The 27,404-nt window shown below is 33.4% G+C and overlaps 1 protein-coding gene across 1 annotated transcript in view; it reads left to right on the top strand.

Annotated features, from left to right (window-relative positions):
* Positions 1-3,947: 3,947 nt before the first annotated feature.
* The window catches only part of LOC116537264 (UDP-glucuronosyltransferase 2A2-like), a 42,552-nt gene continuing 19,095 nt past the window's right edge, over positions 3,948-27,404 (top strand). The window contains exons 1-2 of the mRNA XM_032259318.1: positions 3,948-4,662; positions 12,792-13,421. Of these exons, the coding sequence (XP_032115209.1) occupies positions 3,948-4,662; positions 12,792-13,421 (1,345 nt within the window). The remainder of the gene's footprint in view (positions 4,663-12,791; positions 13,422-27,404) is intronic.

The following is a 27,404-nucleotide window of genomic DNA, read 5'->3' as shown; positions in this document are numbered from 1 at the left end:
ATTTTAAGATCAGAATAATTACAAACACAAATTCAGACCCTTGTTTTAGGCAAAACCTTTTTATTTAAAAACCTCTCGGCCGGGCACGGTGGCTCACGCCTGTAATCCCAGCACTTTGGGAGGCCGAGGCGGGTGGATCACGAGGTCAAGAGATCGAGACCATCCTGGTCAACACGGTGAAACCCCGTCTCTACTAAAAACTACAAAAAATTGGCTGGGCATGGTGGCGCGTGCCTGTAATCCCAGCTACTCAGGAGGCTGAGGAAGGAGAATTGCCTGAACCCAGGAGGCGGAGGTTGCGGTGAGCCGAGATCGCGGCCATTGCACTCCAGCCTGGGTAACAAGAGCGAAACTCCGTCTCAAAAAAAAAAAAAAAAAACCTCTTTAAGCCTTTTGTTGTTAGTATACCTTCGTTTAGTTTTCTATTAAATTTAAAAACACAAATCAATCTAAAATTTAACCTCACTAGTTTGAGAAACTTTTTAATACAGATCATATTTCCCAAGTATTTATGCTATATCAGCACATCACATCTATCACATGAATTTATGCATCTATTATGTACTCTGTAAAAATTAAAAAATGAAACATGTAAAAACACTAAAGCTCATTTGTGGCATAACACCAATGGTCTTTGTACACGCTGCTTGTCACGCACATCCAGGTACCCTATACTCCAGCATGAGTATCAAGTATCATACCTTTCATGAAGACTTTTCTATCCTCCACCCTACACTTAATCCACTTAATCCCCCCCCAAAACTGGAATTAATTTCTATGGATCTCTGAAAACACTCCACCTGTGTCATTTCATCTGAAGGCCCTTGTTACTTTTCCTAGGGAAGAGAAAGAGAAGGGATTACATGAAAAAGATAATGCATTTTAAACATCACTTTTACTACAGGTAATATATTTGTTGCTTAATAACTACAATTGTATTTTTTTAAATATATAGTTTTCTTATATGTTGTATGTATTATTACATAATAATATAAGGTATTTATTGTTTATTCATTTTTACTATATTGACAGATATGTTGTTTATTTTATTAGTTTATATTCCCAAGCTTAAGTTATTTTCATTTTCATTTTATGTATGAGAAAATCATCTCTAATAAATGTTAAGCAGCATAATGTTAACCTAGGATCCTTTGGCCTAATTTATTTCAAAATCTAAATTATTTTTATAAAATATCATACTGACTGTAATGTGCTACACTGATTTTTGTCATGGATTATGTATGTAGTTTTCTTATATTCCACTGATAGACTATGAAATTAACATGAGAAAGATCTTTTGGATTCCTCTTCTACCTAGTAGGTACTGCTGTATGTGACTAGTAGGTACCCAATAAACACATAGTGAAGCAGCCTAGGGTCACTGGAGCAGTCTCCTTGTCTGAGGTATTACCTAAAGTTCTTTGTCTTAGCAACAATAAAATTAAGGAGCATGGACATCAAGGGTGAGATTGGAGTGAAAGTTTAACAAGTGAAAGAGAAAAGCTCTACATAGCAGAAAGGGGGCTGTGAGGATTGCCATCTCTCAGTTGAATAAAAGGCTTTTATAAAGAAGCCAGTGGGGTGGGGTGTTTCATTTACATTTGGCACAAAAATCTAGTTTCTTATTTGCAAAATATGTGAATTTTTGATAACTCCACCCACTCCCTCTAGCGTGCATGCAGGCCTTTAACCTAAGTTACTCCATATTACCCTATTTCCCTTACTGCACATACGGCAGGAGATGGAATTTTCCGTTGCAGACATGCCTGGTTCTGTGTAACTCATCTGTGCAGGTGCAGGCATGACTTATGCAAGCCCCCCTATGTAAGTTATCTCACCTGAGTATGTCCAAAAAGTGAAAGGAACATGCTAACTGAAGCCCACCATGTGTATATGAAAACTTGCTGGTTACAAAAGACCAGGGTGTTTTATGGCGGACCTGGCCTCCTTATCTGTGCTTGAAGCTCATGCAGCTTGTGTTTTCAGGCTGCCCTTTTGTTAGAAATAATTTTGCCAAGTTCTGACTATCGGCCTAACTGATTTCTTGCTTTCCCCTCTCTCAATAGTACATGAATAAAATACTATATTTTAGTTGTCTAAAACTGGATCTGATTCTTTGACAATAAATAAAATGAAGAAAATAACAACAGTGGATCATGACCAATTTTCCATCCTGGTGACAATTATGACAATTATTTTAAAGTTTCCTGCCAAGTCACTATGAATCAGGCTGACACCAGCAAACCAAAAATTTTGTGCAAACCATAACATCTTCTGCAGAGAGCCTCAAATAGAAATCCATTCAAGGAAATTTATGATCACTCTGTTAAACTTTGAAGAGTACTTTATAAAAGTAACTGTTTCAATGAAACAGTTGATGTTTCCATAGAGATTTTCTCTGGTGATGGGAAAGCCTAGAAGACAAAATTTTATGATATGACTAAAAACATAGAATTTATAATTTCAGAAGTTTCATTAACACAAAAAGAATCACTTAGCTTATTCACAGACACATGCTTACAAACATATAATTTTCATGAAGATCACTTTACTTGAATTATTTGATCCAATATTATCCAATGTGTGTTACACAATTTCGTATTGTGTTAGCATGTTTTTGGCAGTCTGCTATTCATACAGATTTCTTAGCTGGTAAAGGGACATGATACATTCTGATGGGGCAGTCTATCCCAGCGGTTAATACAATAGGCTTTGGGAGTCAGAGATCCTTAAGACTGCTACCACCAGTTCTTATATTTTATTTATTCTTATTTGTATAGATTTAGGGGTTCAAGTGCAGTTGTGTTGCTTAGATACATTGCATAGTGGTGAAATCTGAGCTTTTTACCCATCACCCAAGCAGTGTATATTGTATGTTCATTGTATCCAATAAGTAATGTTTTCTTATTTTGCTGTAGGAACTTGGCAAGTTATTCAATCTCTTTGGGCAGTGGTTTCCTTTCCTTTGATGTGGGAATGATTATAGTACCTACCTAATTGGATCTTTTCTAAAATGAAAAAGAAATGAGATTAACATGTTAAAGACTTTGGACTTTGCATAATGTCTGACATATAACAAGAACTTAATAAATGCTAGCAATCATTGAACGCTGAGTCTAGATGCGACGTAGCTGTTTTTCATGCAGGCTAGATAGCTTTTGAGCAGCACTTTTGGTAGCAGTATGCTTAAATTAGTAATTCTCTTTAAATAGCTCCTGTTCACTAGTAACATTATGTATAATCTCTTGCACATATTTTATTTTATTCATTTATTTACAATATTTTCTTGGTGATTAACATAAAGCATTTTTGTAAATATATTATTGAAGTAGTAATAAATATAACAATATATGTGTTATACATATTATTTGTAAATATTTATAAATATTATTTGAATTTAACATTATAGTAATATATATTTATAAATATTTAAAATAATTATATATTTTAACTATTATAATGTTTAATTTTGACAAATGGAATTATATTAATGCATTAAAAATTTAAAAACTTACAGTATTAATATCTTTAAATTTCTGAATGAGTTTTGGTTCTATCTGAGGTTTCAATACCTAGGCCTGAATGTAGAGTTGAGATATAAAGTAGCTTTATCCAATTTAATTCTAAAAATTTAGCAATTATGAAACACACACAAAATGGTTGGAGGATTAAGTTCAAAAGGATGATTAGTCAGCAGGAATCATAACTAAAGCCCTAAAACTATAGCGACAGATTGGGAAGTAAGATACATTACCCATAAATCTGTAATTACCCTAAATTATAGAGCTACTGTGACTAATATCACTTCGTAGAGAGAAAGCTTTTAAGGGTATTAATGGTTTGCCTCAAAACTGAGAAATACTTTTGTCTTTCCTTTTTCTTTTCTTTAAAAGCAGAGAAAAACATTTGCTTCACATCTCATCAAATCTTCCGCATCCAGCCACATCATGTTAAACAACATTCTGCTGTTCTCCCTTCAGATAAGTCTCATAGGAACCACTCTTGGTGGGAATGTTTTGATTTGGCCAATGGAAGGTAGTCATTGGCTAAATATTAAGATAATTATAGATGAGCTCATTAGAAAAGAGCATAATGTGACTGTCCTAGTTGCCTCTGGTGCACTTTTCATCACACCAACCTCTAACCCATCTCTGACATTTGAAATATATAAGGTGCCCTTTGGCAAAGAAAGAATAGAAAGAGTAATCAAGGACTTTGTTTTGACATGGCTGGAAAATAGACCATCTCCTTCAACCATCTGGAGATTCTATCAGGAGATGGCCAAAGTAATCAAAGACTTCCACATGGTATCTCAGGAGATCTGTGATGGCGTTCTTAAAAACCAACAGCTGATGGAAAAGCTAAAGAAAAGCAAGTTTGAAGTCCTCGTGTCAGATCCAGTTTTTCCTTGTGGTGATATAGTAGCTTTAAAACTTGGAATTCCATTTATGTACTCCTTGAGGTTTTCTCCAGCCTCAACAGTGGAAAAGCACTGTGGCAAGGTACCATACCCTCCTTCCTATGTTCCTGCGGTTTTATCAGAGCTCACCGACCAAATGTCTTTCACTGACAGAATAAGAAATTTCATCTCCTACCATCTACAGGACTACATGTTTGAAACTCTTTGGAAATCATGGGATTCATACTATAGTAAAGCCTTAGGTATGTAACAAAATTTGTCTTTATTAGTCGAATTTGAACAAGCAGAACTTTGTGTAGCCTCTTCTTTAGTTCTCTATGACTATTCTTTTTTAATTCTACATATTGATATACTATGTATTACTATAACTTGATAGCAGAAAAGAAGATAAAAGACGTTGTACTTCAGAAATACGGTGTGTTGTTTTCTAATTTCATGGACTTAAATTCAGTTCTTTTATGAATAAAATATAGTGACAAATACTTCAGTTTAAAAGTAGGACTGTATCTCATGTAGATATTATGCTTAAAATAGGAATTGCCTAGAAACTGCAGTGCTGTGTAGAGAAAGCCGGAAAAGATTAAACTTTCCACAAGCCTATTATTAATACAGACATTAGTATGCATGTTTAAGAACATACGTGTATGTGGATAATCTTTGATCATTGCTTAATAAATATTAAGGGTAATAAAGAAACAAAATAGATTAAGACTTTATCATCTTTAATTGTAAAGTGTGAATTTAAAAAAAGATCACCACCATTGATCAGGATGATTTATCTATGCTAAGCTTATTTAATTTGCTTAAGTGTGATATGGGGTTTGCATGATGAATAAAAATATAATCAGTGATTATTAGCATCAAAAAGCCTATATTGATAGTGTTGATATGTTTATGCACATATTTGTCTAAAAATCAAATAGGCTTCATCCATTTCTTATGCTTTTGAATTTTATCACTCATTCTTCATTTGTTATAGATTTCTTACTCTTTACTAAGTACTCTCTTAGAAAGACTAAAATAAAGTTCCTGGGTTCACGGATTTCACAATCAAGCAGATAAATTAGATGTTAAAAGGAATATTTATTATGTGAATTATGTGAATACAGAAATATGTACAAAATACAAAATGTAGAGGAGTTAGGTATTATGTGACAGGCAGAGTGTGGCATTCTGAAAAACTTCAGAGTTCAGGTGATGCATAAGAATATTTTAAAATACTGAATGTGAGTTTTCCTGTAAGGTAAGAATTGGGAAAGGAAAAGTGTGCTCAAAGTCGAAGACATAACAGCACAGGTGCAATGAATATTTCTGATAACTTAGTATTTCTGAAGGTCCAAGTGTAAGGTAGAGAGACATGGTAAAAGATGCTAGTAAAGTCAGAATCACAAGAATGAATGAATGAACTCAATGAATATTTTCAGTCTCCCGTACATCATTCTAAAAACATTTTAAATCTAATAAGCAACTGAGAACCATCTAAAGAGAAACGTGACCTGATTTTCATTTTATATAAAGCATTTGGACAGATATGGCAGTAGAATTGAGAGACTAGACTAAGGTATCACTCTAGGAAAGATGTGGTAAGAGCCTGCCCTACAGGTGTGGCTGATAAATGGAGGAAAATAATGCACTAAGAGACCACATAGCAACACAATTAGGAGAGCAGGTGTTTACAGACAATGTTCACATAGCAGTCTGTGGCCTGGAAAAGTAATTCAGTCTCCTTGCACCTGCACTTCACTTATCTCATTTCTGACAGGGCTATTAAAAGGACTAAATTAGTTTACATCTAAAAGGACTTTAGAATCGTGTGGCACAATCAACCAAGATAGTGAATACAGGAAAGTAAAAATGTGGGATTGGGAATATTGCATTTAATTGTGAACATGTTGTGTATGTGATACCTTTGGGAATATTTAGCAAAATCCAGCAACGGCTGGGTATATGAGATGAGTTCTCAGAGATAATCCCATGGGTTAGAGATTTAAGTGTCGTCTAAATAAAGATGATACATATATAATTTTGTCTCGCTTATGGTAACCTAATTTTCATGTTTTCTGATTTCTTACTACATTCAGGTCACCTACAATTTTTATCCTTTCATACATATTTCTGAGATTGTCAACATTCAAAAGACTTAAAGTCCAGCAATGCATTTACATGTTCTAAACATGATTATCTTCCCAGGCAGCAAAAATTATTTCACAATACACAGTTACAGCTGATATTTTGTACATAGTCTTATATATTATATATTTAATGTTTACTTTGCTCTTTTACTAAACCTCAGAAGTGAAAACATAAACCCAATGATAATCAGATAGAGGAGGAATGTTTTCCAATTTTGACAAGTTTTATTTCTCTAAGTATTTTTATCTTATTGATATAGAATAGATGTACATATTTTGGGGGAACATGTGATATTTTGATACATATAATGTATAAGATCAAATGAGGATAATTGGGATATCTATCACCTTAAATATCCATCTTTTCTTGATTACGGGAACATTTAAATTATTCTAGCAATTTTGAAACGTACAACAGATTGCTAACTATAGTCACCCTACTGGTCTATCAAAGGCTGGGTTTTATTTCTTCTATTGAACTGTACATTTGTGCCCATTGATCAAATTCTCTTCGTCCTCCCTCTCCTTACTCTTTTCAGCTGTTAAGTTTTGAGACTGTAGATTCTCATTAGTAACATTAAAACATTAATTTTTATGCATTCGCTTATTAATAACAAAGTAATTATGGCAAAATTCAAAGACTGAAGCATTGAACATTGTCATGCAGAGACTGTAGAGACTGTAATGTTTGCTAAGCAGAGCTTGTAAGGCCTAGAGATGTTTACTAGCTAATGAATGAACATTCTAAATGCTATTTAAAATAATTTAAAAATGACAAAGTGCGCTGTGTAAAACAGTGGTTTGCATGAATGTTGGCAAAGGAAGAAAGTGAGGTTTCTACATAGTGATACCTACTGACACATTAGCTTCTTTTCTACAGATCTCTGTTCTAAAATAACGGTAAAGTTTATCTATATCGATCAAAATAAATATGCATGGGTTAATACGTGAATGAGGATGTGAGATACTACAGCCATATGAATGAGTATTATCAAAAGCTGGTAAGCCAATTATAATTAACACCGATAGCAAAAGTCATCATCTCCTCTGGGTATGTTAAGTAATTGGCCCAAAATTCAAAAACAGATCTAATCTCTCGGGATGTAAAAGAAGAGCTAGTTATTCCATCATTCAGAGAAAACAAACCTTGCTATGATGATTATAGATAAACCTTCAAGTGTCCTATAAAGAGAAAAGTGAATGGGCAACATCTTAGGGCTAAAACTAGATCTTAATAAAAACAGAAAGGAAAAAAACATTGAAGTTTTATGAAACAATGAAACTGTCAAGATGGCAAAAACTCCTTCATATCCTCAAGTATGTGGTAAACTAAAAGGGACGTCTGAATATGTGCAGCATCGCAGTTCATGTAAGAGTGGAATGTACATAGGCAGTTTCTTGTGTTTACATTTTTAATCCTAAAAACGTAATTCCACTTCAGGTTTGTCAACTGCTCATCATCAACCTTGGAATTCTAATTCTCATGATTACTGTGCTCTTTATTTGTGAAGTTATCCACCAATTTACTTTACCTAGGCTGGTATTCTCAGAATCACATGTTCCATTTTATTTTGCCTGAAATTGATGCTGGTAATAAAAGCACACTATTCTTTCAGTCGTAAGATATGAGGCTAATCTTTCATAACAATTTGTTCAGAGAAACATAATGAAGATTTCTAAAGATGTTCTTATTCTCTGATTTTGTTATATCATGTTTCTGATCAAATTACCCTCTTCTGACTTAGAATGACTATATAAGTTTGTCTTTACTAAAACACAGTATTCTTATTGATGCCAGAGACATGAACAGTCATGTTTAAAAGAACAGGTAAGAAGTAAAGTATTGACATTATAGAGTTACTTGTTTTTGTGCAAGACTTTGTGGATGTGGAATGATAAATGAAAATGATAAATGGAAGTGATTTGTAAAAATAATTTCTTTCCAATTTGTAATTTGAATTGATCTTCTACATTTGCTTAAAATTCTTTAATTGCTTCATTGCAACAAATTTATAGCCACTCAGACCTGAAACAGTCTCACCTGACTAAATAAATAGAATGGCTCCCTCAGATTACTTCTCTGCAGTGCAATGCAATAAGAACCTCAGAGTGAGTTTTTAATCGCTGCTAATTGGTGGAAATTGGATATTTATAATGTAAAATTACTTTTTTTAAATTTTAGATCATGGGTATATAGGTCAAACTCATAGATATCATAATAGTGATAGCAGTTTATATTAACATCTTCATATGCACTAGCCACTGTGATAAGTGATTTACATATATTTTCTCTCAGTCCTTGAAATGAACCATTGTAGTTCATTGCAGGAAAAAAGTTGTTAATACAGATGAGAATACTGGGGGTTGGAAATATTAAGCATGTTAAAATTTTGAGAAAACAGTATCCAAATTAAAATATTTCTCACACCAAAGCTTTGATGTCATATTTCCTAATCCTAGATTTTTTTTTCTCTTCTTTTTAAATTTCAGGTGCAAATCTATTAACTGTTCAGAATATTTTAGGTTAAATTTTTTTTGGACACTTGTCGTCTTTTCAATGTATTTAGCTTTTAAAATCTGCTATTCTATTTATTGCCTATTTTTGATTTGTCAAATGAATAAATATAATTGGGCCATTGCATCACTAGGTAACTTACTATTCATTATGGGCTAGGTCTTCAGGCGATTCTGTTGTTTGGGAAGGGTTGTCTAGGGATGTATTTCTGGCATTAAGAGAGCTTTATAAGCCATCTCTAACTGAAAGGAAGTAAAGGGTTTTGCAGATTTCGAGCATATATATATTTTAAAAATTGAACCAGGTAAATTTCATTTTTACTTTTATTAAGAAAAAAAAAAAAACAACCAAAACTGGGACACATATAAGAGGAGAATAATGTAACATTTTTATCACTAAAAATACTTATAATCCATAAGCATTACATATTGTTAACAATAGTGCTTTACCTTTTGACCTCTGTAAAAACAGAAAGGATTTTTTTGTCAATATTCTCTAGATATTTGATGTATATAATATGTAAAACTACATAGCAATATATATGAATAATTAGGTGAATAATCTCTAAGGTTAATGCTATCTATAATAACAGACTTTTTTGCAATTCTATTAAATAAGAAATCTAGATTTTCAAAAACAATTATCATAATACCTAGATCTTTGTCATTGAGCACGAGTAATTAATGTAAAATAAAGTGCTAGAAATGAAACATATTTAAGTTTATATACTTCCATGATTCTTGATTTTCAGCAGTAATTTTAAAGAAGAAAAACTGTACTGGAGTATTTTCCTGTAGAATAATACATTTCTACTTAGGTCTTCCTTTTTTTCTTTTTCTCTTTCTTACTAATCATTTCTTTCCTTTCTTCTCTCCTTCCTTTATTCTTCTGTTTTAATTTACATTAATTTGATTGGTTAGAATCTTTCAAAAACCTTCTAGTATCATTCCCTTTTCTTCAATGATCCATAAGCTGAATCACAACCACAGGCATTACATCGGAGATATAATCGACATTGGACATTGAAAATTCTCAGAGATAGTGGTCGCTCTATGTTTTATTGCTCCCACTCATGAAAGGGCATCAGAACAAAAGGAAATGGAAGTTACAATTTGTGTGGATATAATCTTGAGTTTTCTATGTGTATATTTCTTAAAATAAATAATTTATAAACTTTGGTACTCTGTGCATTGTTAATAATCTGTCATTTGTGGTCTGCCTAAAGACTGAGCATGAATGCTTGTGGGGAAACTCAGTGTTTGAGAAATTATGCACCAAAACTTAGGTGCCCTAGTCTGTCACTGTAGGAGGAGAGAAAGAGTAGAGAAGGGTCAAGGTAATGAGATCTGATTAATTGTTCATTTAAAAAATAAAATTCCCTAAAATATCATAGGTAGGTATCACTTATTGAGCCCAGGGGTTGCTCTGAATAATTTACCTGCATCATTTCACACCATCCACAAAACTATAGGAAATAGGTATCATTGTTCTGATCATTTGGTAAATGAGGAGGCTAAGTAGCACGCCTAGTTACAATTCAGAAAGTGGTGAATCCTTTGATATCAGACTCCACTCTGAGCTAAAAAGTAGTGTTAGAAGATACTCAGTTTCTGCATAGCAAAACAAAGAAAAAAGTACATCTAATTTTAAGCTTTTAGAGAACTAGGCAAATACAAAATCAAGAAACTCAAATAAAACTGAATAACTCATGTTCCCAAAACAGTATGAAAGCTGATTTCCAGTCTTTTCTGGCCTTGGGGAGACAATGAAAAAAGAGCCAGCATAGTTGAATCCTAGGCAACAGGTTCAGTGTTCAGGGAGCACTTAGGAAGAGAAGATTTCAGGCAAGGGCATGTCTTCAGGGGGAAAAAAAAAACTTTCATACAAAAATGTTGTTTTGAGAATTATCAATTCACACTAATAGCATTATATACATTTTGCTAGACAAAAACATTGTTTTAAGGATTATCAATTCAAATTAACCTCATTATATACATTTTATTGTTCTTCAATAAGTTAGATATTTTATTGCCCTGCAGACATCACTTCAAAGTGGAAATTGGCCAAAATATTTTTTCCTTCTTACTCTCGGTAATTTAGGGATATCTATATGCACTTGAGATATTGTTACATATTTTGATAAAGTTTTATGTGCTATCATAGCTGCATTTGTGAGTAATCCCTAATTATGTATCATATTTTCCTTACATGTAACTCAATTTTTGAACAAATATAAGTATTTCATAGACTTTTGTTCATGTTTTCTATAATGTGTTGCTTTCTTTACTTTTTATAGAACGTTTATGAAAGCAACAGATTTCTTTATGATTTTTAAACCTTCTTTACTGGGTTTATTTTGAAGACCATTAAGATTATTTACACTCTTCTGTGGTTGCCTTATTTCAAAATCTAATTAATTTTAAAAGTACTGCTACTACACTTAAATTGAGGCTTGCTCTCGAGAGGACACAAATGCAGAAATTCTAACACCATCACCTCTCTCTCATCTTTCCTGTTTTCTGTCCTCCTGGTTATTTTGTTATTCAAAGGCCTGAAATGTCATAATTTAAGGGCAACTGAGTATAAATTTAAAACCCATCACTTATCTTCTAGTCTTAATTTTTGATTTTTATCCCTTTAATCACTGTATTTGTTCTTATTTTTCTTTTTAATGGTGGCCTCTAATTATTTCAAAACAGCATTGTTACATAATTGCTATTGTTCAGTTTGGGATTCATTACGAGTTGCCACACTATATCCATACTTAACTATATCCAAGTCTAGCCAGTCATTTTGTAGCTGATCTGCTGATTTCCTGATCAATCTTCAAGCAAATTTATTAAACTGCTAACATTACTACAGCCTTTCCTTATACCGAGCCATTTGAAAAATAGCTTTACAGATACTATTGTTAATCTATAAAGTAATATAATAAATTAATGGCATTATCTCTCATTTTTCTTTGAGAAAACTGAGAATGGAAGGGTCTGGATAATTCCCCAGGGTCAGAAATCTTGGAAAAGGACAGTATTAGAATCTGGGCTATTGAACTCCAGTGTCTACCTAACTTCTCTGAATAACAAAGTCTGTGCTTCCTCGGAGTTCCAGGCCCTGTCTTCTCGATTTGTGTCATATGGAAAAAATCTGAAAAATTTCCTCTAACAAAGGAGTAGGAGACAATGATCAATTTGCTTTATGGAGAATAAAACTATTCTATATCAAATGCGTAGTAGTTTATTCTATAATCCAAATAATCTAAAACACCTTGAAATGTTTGAGCGAACTTCCCCTGAGTAAAGGTTGTTTATTGAATTTTATGAAAAATGTATTATATTAAGGACGTATTTTATGAATCATATTTATTATCACAGAATATGTAGCTTGTAGGTTTATAATCTCCCTGCTTCCTTTTCTTTACAATAGAATCAGACTTTATTTCTGTTAGTGAATAATGGTGTTAAGGTATATAGGAATTTGAATGATAGTATTTTTAGTCTAAAGATCAATTGATCTATGACTGAGTATAACCATCACAAAAATTATTATTTTATTTAAAAACTGACCTAAACATATTTTGAAGGTTTTTTTTCATCTTGAAGGGTCGACAGTAGGATGGTTTCCATAATGGATTTCACCATGCCTAAGAAGTTTGTCCAGATGCTGGTTTTTAATTTGACTCTGACTGAAATTGTTCTAGGTGGAAATGTGTTAATTTGGCCTACAGATGGTAGCCATTGGTTAAATATTAAGATTATTATAGAAGAGTTGATTCAAAGAAATCACAGTGTGACTGCGCTAGCTTCATCAACAACTCTATTCATCAACTCCAATCCTGATCCTCCTGTGAATTTTGAAGTGATACCTGTTTCCTACAACAAAAGCAATATAGATTCCTTAATTGAGCATATGATAATGCTGTGGACTGACCATAGACCAACTCCTCTCACAATATGGGCTTTCTACAAAGAACTAGGAAAATTTCTAGATGCTTTATTTCAAATTAACATACAAATCTGTGACGGTGTACTAAACAACCCCAAATTAATGGCAAGACTTCAGAAAGGTGGTTTTGATGTGTTGATAGCAGACCCAGCAACAGTCTGTGGTGATCTCATTGCTCTGAAATTAGGAATTCCATTTATATACACATTGAAGTTCTCTCCAGCATCAACAGTGGAGAGACACTGTGGGAAAATCCCAGCACCAGTCTCCTATGTACCTGCAGCCTTGTCAGAGCTCACTGACCAGATGACCTTTGGTGAAAGGATTAAAAATATCATATCTTATTGTCTGCAAGACTATATATTTCAGTCCTACTGGGGAGAATGGAATTCATACTATAGCAAAATTCTAGGTAAGTCTACAATTTTCTTTTTTTAATGACTCCACATCCGTTATTTATTCTTACTGTCTTATGGAAAAAGATTTCCATTCCACTGCATACTCTAAGCTGAAGATAATGGAGTTTTATGTTTCTGTATATACAATTCCCTGATTATTCTCTTTAAATAAATCCTTAAAAATGAAATGGTGGTATTAATATTTATGCTATTGTCTCAGTGCAAACAACTTTGTACATATTTAGGTCATAGCTTTTCAATGTATAAATCAATTTCAAAATATAAATGAAAGTGCCTTTGTTAGTATACATTATAGCACTACTGAAAAATAACCTGGCAAATACTTTTGAGGTGATACATGATTTACCGTCCTCCTTTGTCCTCCATTCTTTTCTTTGTCTGCAGAAAGCTTTGAAAAGCGTAGAATCAGGCAATAGAAAACCAGAGTTTACATTCTACCCTGGTTCTCACTGTCTCTCTATTTTACACTTTTCTGGGTACTTGACACCATTTCTCAATTTAAATTATCTCTATCCTTTGGCCAGCCTCATATTTCCTTGCATGAGAGATTCCTTATGAGAATCAAACAAAATAATGTTAATAATCAAGGCCAGTCCTGATAGATTGTTTATATTACTTATTTTTCCTGGCTTTTGTGGGCCTTCCTTTATATTTTTATTTCCTTCTCTTTTGAATGGTTTTGCCTCCAGATCTCTTAATAGTAGTCAAGACATCAATTAATAGCAGGAATTAACAGATGATGCTACCACTGGTACTTTCTTACAGAGGTAATATACAAGATCTTTTTACATACCTTTTGACTTTCCTTCCTTTCTCCCTCTTTCCCCTAGGCACTCTTTTCTCCCTCCCTCCTTTCTTTCCTTCCTTCCTTCCTTCCTGCCTTCCTGCCTTCCTGCCTTCCTTCCTGCCTTCCTTCTTTCCTTCCTTCCTTCCTTCCTTCCTTCCTTCCTTCCTTCCTTCCTTCCTTCCTTCCTTCCTTCTTTCTCCCCTTTCTTCCTTCTTTTTCTTTTCTTCCTGCCTTCCTGCCTTCCTTCTTTCCTTCCTTCCTTCCTTCCTTCCTTCTCCCCTTTCTTCCTTCTTTTTCTTTTCTTCCTGCCTTCTTTCTTGTTCTCTGTGTGTAAAATAACTATTTGTTGAATGCCAACTTAGTTCCTGCAACTTGTCTAAGTAGTAGGACTGCAACAATAAGCAAAACAGATCAAAATCTCTACTCTACCTCATGGAACTTACATTCTAATAAGAGGAGGCAGAGAATAAATAAAATAAATATATGAAATATATGGATGTTAGCCTGTGAAATATGCTATGTAATTAAGTAAGAAGAACAGATAGTTCTTAGAGTGAGGCTGCATATTTAAATAGAGCAGGCAGAGAAAGTATCATATGAAAGAATGACATCAGGCCAAAGACCTGAAAAAAGGGAAAGAGAATCCATAAGATCCCTGGAAGAAAAGCCTTTTAGGGGTAGGTAAGAACAAGTACAAAGACCTGTGGCAAGCCATATAAGGAAGAGTACTCTTAAACTAACTTGATCTTACTCTTATCTTTCACAAGTGGTAATTGTGTGTATCTTTTTTCTTTTTTTGATATTGCAAAACTCTTGCAATAATTTTTCATCAAAACCTTTTCAACTTTTTCATGGAATTTTTCTAAAGGAAAGACTAAATATATCACATATAAAACATATGCAAGGTAAATAAAATTTAAGTTTATTTTTGAAGATATGGTAACTAGAATTTTATAAGTATAGTTCTGTGTTTTAAAAATTCCCTTAAGGCATAATTTAACTGTTTTTTTCTCCCCCCTGGCTTTCAAATTTTATATGCCTTCAAACCACATTTTTATTTTAATTTAGGTATTATTCACATGAGTATGTCTCAAGACATTTGAAATGTGTTCTATAATAATTATCACTACCCAGGTATGTATTAAATACTGATCATTTTAGCTACTGGATGAGTTAATAATCTATACACTTAAATAAGAGACATACAAAAAGTAAGATGGTAAAGGGTCTTGAAAAATGCATGCGGCTTAAGGTTCCGATTCCACTTGCTAACTGTGATCTCAGACAAGTAACTGAAACTTTTGAGTCATAGTGCTTTCTCTTCTTTAAAATAGGGTTAAAAATTTCACTGTACTCTTCAGGAGGATCATATGACATCATGTGTGATATGTCATGTCAATTATAAATAATTATACTTTTATTAAGTATTATTTATACCAAATTACTTAAGAAGTCTGCAATGATAAAACCCTAGTTACATTACCATGGAGCTGTGTAAATGGAAAGTAGCCAAAAAAAAATCTGCAAAAAATAAATGGTTCCTGGTATGTACTAAACCTTCCTTCTCAAAGGAAGCCATAACAAATTAGATAAGTGTGAAAAAGCCTTTGTAAAACAGCAAGTTCCCAACTTCTCACCTTTACAGAATAATAATCTAGGTTAAGAAATTCTATCATTTAAGAAATGAAATATCCTATTTACTTAAATTCTTTATGCTTCTCATGTTGCTAAAAATATTTGAACAACAAATAACTACCTTGAGTATTTTATTTCAAATAGAGGTATACTGTGAAGAACTGGCAAAACCCTGTTTTGAGTTTTGTTATCACATTTCTCGAAGGATTAAGAACACCTGGTAACTGTAAACTGATATTGAAAGAGGGCAGGTGCACGATTTTACATTATTGTGTTTGACCACGGGAGAGCTAACAACATGTCAAATTTCTGTGGAGTTTCCATTACAATAGTTGTTCTTCAGTTTTGTGTAGGGAAAATAGACTAGGGAAATAATATGTTAAATTGTGGTAAAGAAAAACTCCAAATGTCTTGAAGGACATAGGAATAAGTACAAGGACATATTCCATTGAACCAGTTAAAAAACTTGTTTTTTATATCAGTGAGGAAGTCTTAAATCTTCCAGATGAAATGAGTAAAATAATTAACATTTAACAAATACCTTTAATAGCTAATGGAACAAGGATATTGGGAATTATGAAAATTATTGCTACTCATATCCAGAAGTGAACTCTCTTAATAAATTTTGTGCAGGCCAAGGGTTCTGCATGGCACCATCAAATTTAGCTGAATCTTATTTGAACCTGATTTCTCTGCGCTCTCTCTCTGTCTCTCTCTCTCTCTCTCTCTCTCTCTCTCTCTCTCTCTCTCCTCGAGAAGGACTCTCACTCTATTACCCAGGCTACAGCGCGGTGGCAGATCTTGGCTCACTGCAAGCTCCTCCTCCTGGGTTCAAAGCAATTCTCCTGCCTCAGCTTCCAAAGTAGTTGGGATTACAGGCCTGCCACCAAACCAGGCTAATTTTTGTATCTTTAGTAGAAACAGGGTGTCACCATGTTGGGTGGGCCTGGTCTTGAATTCCTGACCTCCAGTGATCCTCCTGCCTCGGCCTCCCAAAGTGTTGGGATTACAGATGTGAGCCACTGTGCCTGGACTCTGAACCTTATTTCTTCCTCAACTTCTGAGAGAACTGCTGTACAGCACATAGATAGTTCTCACTGTAGAATTTGGGACTAGCCTTTGCTGCCGCAATAGAAAGGTTAAGCCCTTGATCACTGTAGTGAAAACTGTTAGACAGATAAGGCAACTGGAAACTGGATAGCTCCATTTTTTCCTGTGTTTTTGGGGTTTCCAGGCTGTCTTCATCCATCCCAGTGAGTTGTAGATTGGAAGAGCAGAAATCCCCATACTAAGCTATGTGACACTTGGCTGGTGTAATCTAGTTTTAACAGTCAGTGCTATGGTGGTCCCTCTTTCCCTGCTGATATATTTTATTTACTCATTTTTGGCACTTAATATTTAATTTAAATCTAAACTTTAATCCTTACTCCTCTTTTTAAACTTCTATGTATTTTTATTTTTAATTTTTTGTGAGCATATAGTAGTGTATATATTTAGAGGGTACATGGGATGTTTGGATACAGGCATGCAATGTGAAATAAGCATATCCTGAAGAATGGGGTATCCAGCCCCTCAAGCATTTCCTGCTGATAAATTTTAAATGGATTCCTAGAACTAATGTTAGATTCCCAGCCCGTGAAGAAAACAAATATCTTAACAGTCAATGAGACGTCCAGCACAATATTAGATGAAAATTAATAGGCATCATCTCATTTTAGATGTCAGTGGAAAAATAATTCATTATTTACCATTAAGTGTGATGTTTGCTGTAGGCTAATTGTAGATATGACTTATTAGATTGAGGAATCTCCCTTTTTCTTTTTAATTCAAATAAATGTTTATTATAAAAGGATGATAATATTATCAAATGTTTTTATGCATTCATTGAAATTATTATATTATTCTTCTCTTTGTTCTGCCAGTATGGTAAAATATATAAAGTGATTATCGGTTTTTAAATCAACTTTTTACTTTTTGAATAAACTCCAATTTACAAGCCTTTTAACCTTCTCCTCTATCCAATTTGTCTGGAACTGAGCTAGATTAATCACTCATGTATTATTTGTGTTTGATCTATAGTTTCTTTTCTGGGCACAGTGTTTTATTTATTCATTCTTTCCATTTCCTATCCCCACTCCAATTATCATTCTCTGCTTCCCACCCTTTTTCTGGAAAACTTGGAGGTTTCTGTTAATCTTTCCTCACATAAGGCTTTCAAGTCCTTCTTACATGTAGCTTTCCTGTGATCAGTGTTGTGGGTTTTACAAATTTTGTGTAATCTTTCTGTAAAACATAAATTCTAAACTTTATAGTTCATTGAAGTTTCACAAAACCCCACCCTTGCAACCGGCGCCCAAATTAATACGCAAAACATGATTGCAATCCGTAGTTCCTCTTCTTTCCTTTTCTCAGTCCCCATAACTCCTATCTAAGGGCAACCAGTTTCTTGGCTTCTAATAGCATAGATCGATTTTCCTTAAGGAACAACTGGTTCCTTAGTATACCGCTGTATGTCCAATGTATAAACTATCAAGAATCTCTAGTGCATAGTGTATTCCTTGATTAAAAATAAAAGTTGTCTTAAATATAGTTACTTCTTTTTTTAAAAAGATAGTCACTAAGGATGATTTCCATATTTGCTATTGTCATGCTTAAGAAGTTTGCCACCTGCTTGTTTTTAGTTTGTCATGAATAGAAATTGTACTCAGCGAGATTGTGCTCTTTTGGCCTAAATGATGCCATTGGATGTTTCAAAGAAATCATAATGTGGGTATACTGGCATCAGCAGCAACTCAACTTCTATTCTGAAAGGTGCTGTGCATAAACTAAAAAAGAATTTCCCTAGTTGTGGAATGCAAGCCCCTTATTAATCCCAGAAAACTAGGTTTTGTTTTGTTTTTTTGAGACAAAGTCTTGCATTATCATTCAGGCTGGAGAGCAATGGTGCCATCTCTGCTCACTGCAACTTCCACCTTCGCAGGTTCGAGTGGCTCTCCTATCTCAGTCTCCTGAGTAGCTGGGATTACATGTGTCTGAAATTATGCCTGGCTGATTTTTGGTATTTTTAGTAGAGACAGGGTTTCACCATGTTGGTGATCAGGCTGGTCTTGAACTCCTGACCTCATGTGATCTGCCTGCCTTGGCCTCCCAGAGTGCCGGGATTACAGGTATGAGCCACCACGGCTGACCAAAAACTTAGTTCTTTGAGCTTTGTAACGTTACATGTTATGCCTTCCCTCTTCCTTCATAGTAGCAAATCAAATTGTTTTTGTAATTTCTTTTATATTTATATTAAAATACCTTGAACCTTTTAAAAATTGCTCTGAATGTAATTATCTTTGAATTCATAGACCATTTTATTGTTACAAATAAACACATAGGGATATATATTTCATTTTTGTTAATCTGTTTTAAAAATAAAGATAAAAATATGCATCACATAAGTGAACAATTTCAGGAATAAAGAAAAACTAATAAGTATAATGTGGTATTTATTGGGTTCAAACAAATTGTGGTGCTTATATTGTGATATTTATGATATTATTTTGGAATCCACGCTTCCGGATATTGTCCGTCTTTTCTTGACAAAAATGCCAATTAAAAATAGTGTGAGGTGGTAGCCTTGTATTAGATTAGAAATTGAATTCAACCAATCTTTGTTTTTAGCTCAATTGTGATTTCATTAAAATTGATATCCCAGCATCAGTGGAGCCCAGTAATATGCCAATAGTCTTCACATTTCCCCAAATATCCTGATGTAGTGATCACAATTGTCCTCATTTTCAGGTTGTCAGCTGGGATAATTAGTGGACACACCCAGCAATGCCCATATACACACCCCTCTCCTTGCTTGGCACATTGACATACACAAACATCTGACTATACTGAAGTTATGGCCCCTCATCTCAAATAGTATTCATCATTCTGTTATATTTTGTTATAATCTGTTATATACCCTTGAAAGATAACTAAACTATTTCTCAATATTGATGGTTAGGCAGTCAATCTGTGTACGACCTACTTTCTTGTGCTATAATCTTCATTTTAGTATTAAAATTTATGATGACTTAAACTCTCCACTGAAGCATTTTTTTAAACATTTGGATTATGATTACTAATTTTCACAATTTATTTACAAAATATTATCATTTTAATTTTGTGATAAAATAAAAACAGAAAAATTAAGTAACTCTCTCATTGAGAAACACCATTTTGAAAACTAAGGGAAGATAGATCCATTTACCTTCAAAGCCCACTTAACTAATTTCACTGAAATAGTATAGGGCCTTTGTGATTCTAGGATTTGCTCAAGCTCTAGCTCTCTGCTTTTCCAAAGAAAAGACGTCAATAGAAAGTCAAAAATAAATCATTTGATATTGAGAAAGCTATTACTGATTCTGTTTTCAAATGAGAAAGTAGTGTTATAGTTTCAAAAAGAGACCAATAGAAAGATTATATTCATGGCTCCATATCTAGAGAGCTAGCGCATCCTATCACAGAGAGCAGATTCAAGTTATTAATAACATTTAAGTGGTATTGTTAACTCTGCCTCTTATGCATGTGTTCTTTAGCACACACCACAGTGTAATAAGTCTTTCATGTATGTATGTATATGTATAATTGATATATAGTGTAACTGTGTGTTGTGTGTATGTGGACATGCCACAGACTTAGCAAATCAGGAATTCCTCCAGCAGTAGAATTGTATTCGCAGTTTCATCTTTAATGTCTGTGCGCCATTTCACTAACATAATAAAACATGTATAATTTTCATACATCCTTGGCAACTTGGATATGACAAATGGTTTTTATTTCATGACCAATTTGACTGTTGAAGTTATGTGTCTCATTTTAACCTGCAGTCCTCTAGAATTTTCTTAGCCGCCTATTTTATAATTCCCTGTTTATAACTCTTTTCTACTTGGAGGAGTATTAATATTCACATTGATTTATAGTAGCTCAGAGCAGAATGTGTAAATATCATTGGATCTGCAAAATTCAAATAAAGGTGATTAAAAGAAGGAGAGACAATAGTTGTGGTTGATAAAAACTATGGCTTGTGGTGCTGAGGAAATGACAAAGGTAGCTTTAAGATAGTCGGGATAAGAGTGTAATTGGGAAGAGGTGGGAATGGGGAGTTATAGAGAGTAAAGATACTTCATGGCACATCTGGGAAGAAGGAAATTGCTTAAAGACCCTGTTGCATGTGGCCTTGCTTCAACTATCTTAAAAATTGCAGAAGAAAAAAATATATAGTGGCCAATTACAGATGGAGCTATTACCATTGGTATATCCCCATTAAAACAAAGAAAGACAAATGTCTACAAGACTAGAAACCTAGAGCTCTGATTCATATGTCTGGATTTTAGTTAAATATTTTAATATAATATTCAATATCTATAATAGTATAAAGTCACTTTTAAATCTTAGGAATAAATTCTAATAAATTATTTTTCATGTGTTATTTTGGAATTTTAACTCTACTTGTACATTCAAGATTAAGAAAAAATATTTTACAAAGAAATTTCTATTGCAATCATAATATATATTTTGTTTTACCAAATTATTCAAAATGCCTTACTGATTATTCTTATGGATCTACTCTGAGACTTGATGATTCACTAGAAGGACTCACAGGACTCAGAAGCTGTTAGACTCATGATTACGGTTTATTGCAACAAAATAATACAGATTAAAATAAGGAAAGAGAAAAGACCCACGAAGGGTAGCCCAGAAAAGATCAGATGCAAGCTTGCAGGGGTCCTCTACCAGTGGAGTTGCACAGGATTTACTTAATTTTCCCAGCTATGATATGTGGGGACAGGATGCAGTTTTATCGGCCAGCTCACTTGAACCTTGATGTCTTGAGTAGCTGTTAGGGCTCAATCACACAGAGGTCTAGGGCTTGAGTGACTAACCTCAGCTACCCAGAGCAAAAGCCAGTGATCATGGTAAATCACAATGATAACATAAACTGTCCGGTCAAACAAATGTGGACCAAGACCTCAACCTTATAAAAACACCCCTATTAGAGACTGTATTCCAAAAGATTGGAACTTGGCTCTTAGGAGCCAGCTACTGTCTTGAATATAAGAACACAAGCATTTTTGGGAATGTACAATTTGAGAATCCAGATCTGCAAAGTAAACACTTTGCAGTACACCTACTGAATCAAGGCTCTTCAGGATTCTGGGAGGCTACTTTAATTGACTGTATCACCTGGCTCTCTTTCTCTTTGGTATCAATTTGGGTTCAGCCAATGAATCCTCTTTGACACTAATAGCTGAGGGAAATTGAAAGATTGTCTCCCTTAGTATAGACTATAACTTCACAGTGGCTATAGGTTCCTTTGACTTTCAATATAGACCATAATAACATGTAAAAGTTATGACAGTCTTTTTTTCTTTTATTCAGTTTTTAGGCATTTCATATATATTTTATTTTATAAACAGAAACTTTACATTTAGTATTAAATAGAAGAGGGCATTCTAGATCATTCATACATTTGCTTTTAAAGAAAATGCTTTTACTTTTTTCTACCATTTAAGCTTATGTTAAATATATAATCATTGGTATTAATTTTAAAAAGTTATCTTTTCTAAGTTTTACGAATTTGTGTCATCAAATTCAAAGAGGTATGGTTTAAGATAAGGCTCCAATTTCCTTCTTTTGCTTGTGGACATTCAGTTTTCCTGACATTATTTATTGAAGTGACTACTCTTTGTTCATTGTATATTCTTGACATCTTGTCAAAGATCAGACGGCCATATATGGGTGGGTTTCTTTCTAGGCTTTAAAATTTTTTCCCTTAGTCTATATGTCTGTTTTAATACTGTCTGGAATCTTGTCACTTTGAATGTATTTGATACCAGGGAGTATGATGTCTCCAGCTTTACTCTCCTTGCTCAAAGATGCTTTGACTATTTTTTTGTGTGTGATTCTTTTAAAATATTTGTTTTGTTTTTTCATAGTGAAACATGCCTCTACTAAAAATACAAAAAATTAGCCGGGCATGGTGGTGGGCGCCTGTAATCCCAGTTACTAGGGAGGCTGAGGCAGGAGAATCACTTGAACCCAGGAGGCGGAGGTTGTGGTGAGCCAAAATTGCGCCATTGCACACCAGCCTGGGCAACAAGAGTCAGATTTCGTATCAAAAAAAAAAAAAAAAAAAAAATGGATTCATTGAATCTAGATTGTTTTGGTTCATTTTGATATTTTGACACTCTGAGACAAATTAAATATTCAACCTATGACCTAAAACCATACAGATCCTGGAAGAAAACAGGGCAATTCTTCTTGACATGGGCTTTGGCAATAATTTCTTGGATATAACGTCAGAAGCGAAAACAGACAAGTGGGATTATAAAAATGGTAGTAACTGCAAATTTTACATACAACCACAAAAAAGTAGAGCAAAAAAAGAATATCTAATAAGCCAATAAAATATCAAATAGCATCATAAAATATCCTCTACTAATCAAAATGAAATAGGAAAGAAGAAAAAGAGAAAAAAAGAGATGAGATAAATTAAAAAAAATTTAGCAAAATGATAAATTCCAACTCAAACATATAGATAATCACATTAAATGTAAACTCAGAACCCTCACTAATAGACATTGTTAAATTGGATTTTTTTAAAAAGGTAGACTAAACTGGTGCTGTCTTAAGAAACTCATAAAGAAAAAGGTTAAAAATAAAATGAGAATGCAGATGAAACTAACAGTAGAGTAAAGCTGGAGTGGCTGTATTAATATTAGATAAAGTGGATCTTCTGAGAAATTATTATTATGAGAAAAAGATCATTTTAGAAGTAAAGATGTCAATTCGTGAAGAAGACATATTCATCATAAATATGATGTATCTAAGAGGATCAAAGTAAAGAAATCAAATTGAAAATTAAAGGACAGATAGACAGATTCCCACTTGGAGATTATGATAGCCCTGTCTCAGTAATTGATAAAACAGACACAGAAAACAAATAAGAAAATAGAGTTCATATTGTTTATGGAAAAATAATTTTTGAAAATTACATGCTTTTATTATATTTCACAATACATAAAATGCCTATTTATGGTGCTTGTTCTGGGCATTTTGGCCCGCATTAATATTGTAAAATCTTTTCCTTTCTTATTTGTATTTTCTGAAATACTTTTGATCTTCTTTATTTTTATTTAGTTTACTTTCTAATGAATCTGTTGTTAAAAGCATTAAGCTGAATATTCTACCTTTATCTCAAAAGTTTTATTTAAATAACTTTTATAATGTGTCATATGTAATTTTACACATAAAGTGAGATAAATCCTAATCTATTTGATAGCCATCTGAAGAAATTAAACATTACAATACAATTTTTTATACCTTAGCTGCTCATTTGCTACTTAAAACTGTGACTTCAGTTCTTTGCATCTGTTGAACTTAGAGTTACACTTAAAATGAATTTTAACCAAAGTTGAATCTGAAAAGAATAAAGATTTTAGTGTATTAAGGATTCCAGGGATTAATGATCAATACACAGTCTTTGTGTACTTGCACACGGAAACTTATTTCAACATATTGTTAATATGGTCTATTTAAATTCTCATTTAATAACCACAGGGTTAAAATAAATTTACTTTTGGCAGCAGAAATAGACAAAGACCTTTCAATTAACAAACTTAGTAATGTGTTATAATTAGACATTTTTGTGTTTTTAAATCTCTTCTCTTGTGACAGAACCTTTTGCCAGCCTTTAGTGGAATCTCCCAATTAGATTGATTAATTATGAGTTCCTGAGGTTACTGGTTCTATTTAATTTAACGACCACAAATATTTTTAAGAGAAGTATAACCAGTCCTACTGAATTTAGTACATTCTTCCCACTTCAACACACACACACAAACACACACACACTTACTCACAGGCCTATTTCTCTGTGAAATAATATTTTCTCATAGAATTATGATGATTATATAACATGGATACTAAATCTCTATATAAAAACTTGTAATCGAGTTTTTTTTTTCAATTTTAATCTATTAGATTCCTAATTAAATGATGTCGAACAAACAAATTTTAAAGCCTGGAAAATTTTCTCTCATTAAACCCCAAATGTAAGTGATTTCTGAAAAATATATTACAACACAATAATGTTAGGATTGTAATGTATTGTTTACCATTTTTGCTGTTGTTATTGTTACTGTGTTGTTTTGTTACTTCCTCAGAAAACTAGATATTGAAAATTTTTAGATAAGACAATTATTGTTCTGTTTTATTTTGAAAACTAGTTATATTTTATTTCAATTGTCTTGAAAATTTTAACGGAAAATCTTAGACATTAATGGATTATAATGGAAATATTTTTAGAAATGTTAATACCCACAGATGAATAATAATTCATATCATTTTAGTGTTTAAAATTATTTTAAAGAACATATTAGTGGATCCTGTATGTTGCTAATGAAATATGCTTTAACTTTTCATGTACTTATATCATTATTTTAATTTATAAACAGCACTACCCCTAATTTGAACCAGCTTTTCTTGCTGAATATCAAGGAAACTAGTGCTTCGAGAATGGCTACAAAATTTCCTATTAAATATGTTGTGTGTGTTCATCCTGGTTTTGTACGTCTAAGTATATCTGCACACATAATTTGTTTTATAATTTATATTCTTATATGTTGTAAATCCACATATATTATTATATATTTGTATAAACATAGATCTAAATGAACTTTACGCCATCAACAAAATTATTAAACTAATAATTTGGACTCCTCATTCTTATTCAGCACTAACAACCATCATCCACATGAGGGCAGCACATCCTAAAGCTTGGCAAACTGCTTGGGGAAAAAAAAAAAAAAAGGAAGTCTTGCGTGAGCTCTAGCTTTAACCTAAGGCCTAACATTCAGCTACTGTCAAAGGATGCAGATTTTTATATTATAGTTTTGAAAGTGCTTTTACAAATAGTTTCTTGTTGAATACTCACAAAAGTTCTGTGATTCAAACTTTATTTTTACAGCTGAAGAAGTCAAGATCAGAGATGTTAAACATTTCATGGCAGTTGGAAACTGGAATTATGTCCCATTTTCACCAGCTACATATTTCTTATTCATCTGCATTTTAACTACAAAACAGTGGTGACAAAAGTATGGGAAGAAACTCATGCAGATGTTTACTTACTCCATTGTCATTGATTATAGATGCCACATATACAGAAGGCAATTTCAAGTGTAAAGATCCTTTACATCCTCTGTTAGTTGTATTCCTAGGTATTTTACTCTCTTTGTAGCAGTTGTGAATGGGAGTTCGCTCTTGATTTGGCTGTCTGTTATTGGTGTTTAGGAATGCTTGTGATTTCTGCACATTGATTTTGTATCTTGAGACTTTGCTGAAGTTGCTTATCAATTTCAGGAGATTTTAGGCTGAGACTATGGGGTCTTCTAAATATACCATCATGTCATCTGAAAATAGAGACAATTTGACTTCCTCCCTTCCTAATCGAATACACTTTATTTCTTTTTCTTGTCTGATTGCTCTGGCTAGAACTTCCAATACTATATTGAATAGGAGTGGTGAAAGGGGGCATCCTTGTCTAGTGCCAGATTTCATAGGGAATGCTTCCTGTTTTTGCCCATTCAGTATGATATTGGCTGAATAATAAAAGTCATTTATGGGTTTGCCATAAATAACTTTTACTATTTCAAGATACATTCCATTGATACCTAGTTTATTGAGTTTTTAGCATAAGGGGCTGTGGAATTTTGTCGAAGGTTTTCTCTGTATCTCTTCAGGTAATCATGTGGTTTTTGTCTTTGGTTCTGTTCATGTGATGGATTACATTTATGGACTTGTGTGTGTTGAACCAGCCTTGCATGCCCGAGATAAAGCCTGATTTATCGTGATGGATAAGCTTTTTGGTGTGCTGTTGCAATCGGTTTGCCAGTATTTTATTGAAGGTTTTTGCATCAATGTTCATCATGGATATTGGCCTGAAGTTTTCTTTTTTTATTGAGTCTCTGCTGGGTTTTGGTATCAGGGTGATGTTGGTCTTACAAAATGAGTTGGGGAGGATTCCCTCTTTTTGGATTGTTTGGAATAGTTTCGGAAGGAGTGGTACCAGCTCCTCTTTGTATATTTGGTAGAATGCGGCTGTGAACCCATCTGGACCCAGGCTTTTTATGTTTGGTAGGCTATTAACTGCTGCCTCAACTTCAGCCCTTGTAATGGTCTATTCAGGATTTCAACTTCTTCCTGGTTTAGTCTTGGGAGGGTGCAAGTGTCTAGGATTTTATCCATTTCTTCCAGGTTTACTGGTTTATGTGTATAGAGTTTTTTGTAATAATCTCTAACGGTAGTTTGTATTTCTGTGGAATCAGTGGTGATATTTCCTTTATCATTTTTATTGCATCTATTTGATTCTTCCCTCTTTTATTAATCTGGCCAGCAGTCTATTTTGTTGATCTTTTCAAAAAGCCAACTCCTGGATTTACTGATTTTTTGAAGGGTTTTTGTGTCTCTATCTCCTTCAGTTCTGCTCTGATGTTAGTCATTTCTTGTCTTCTGCTAGCTT

The sequence above is a fragment of the Sapajus apella genome, unplaced genomic scaffold, assembly GCF_009761245.1.
Source record: "Sapajus apella isolate SASKATOON/1434 unplaced genomic scaffold, GSC_monkey_1.0 scaffold108, whole genome shotgun sequence".
Lineage (NCBI taxonomy): Eukaryota > Metazoa > Chordata > Mammalia > Primates > Cebidae > Sapajus > Sapajus apella.
Note: the sequence above shows the minus strand (reverse complement) of the source record. Positions and strands in the feature narration are given on the sequence as shown.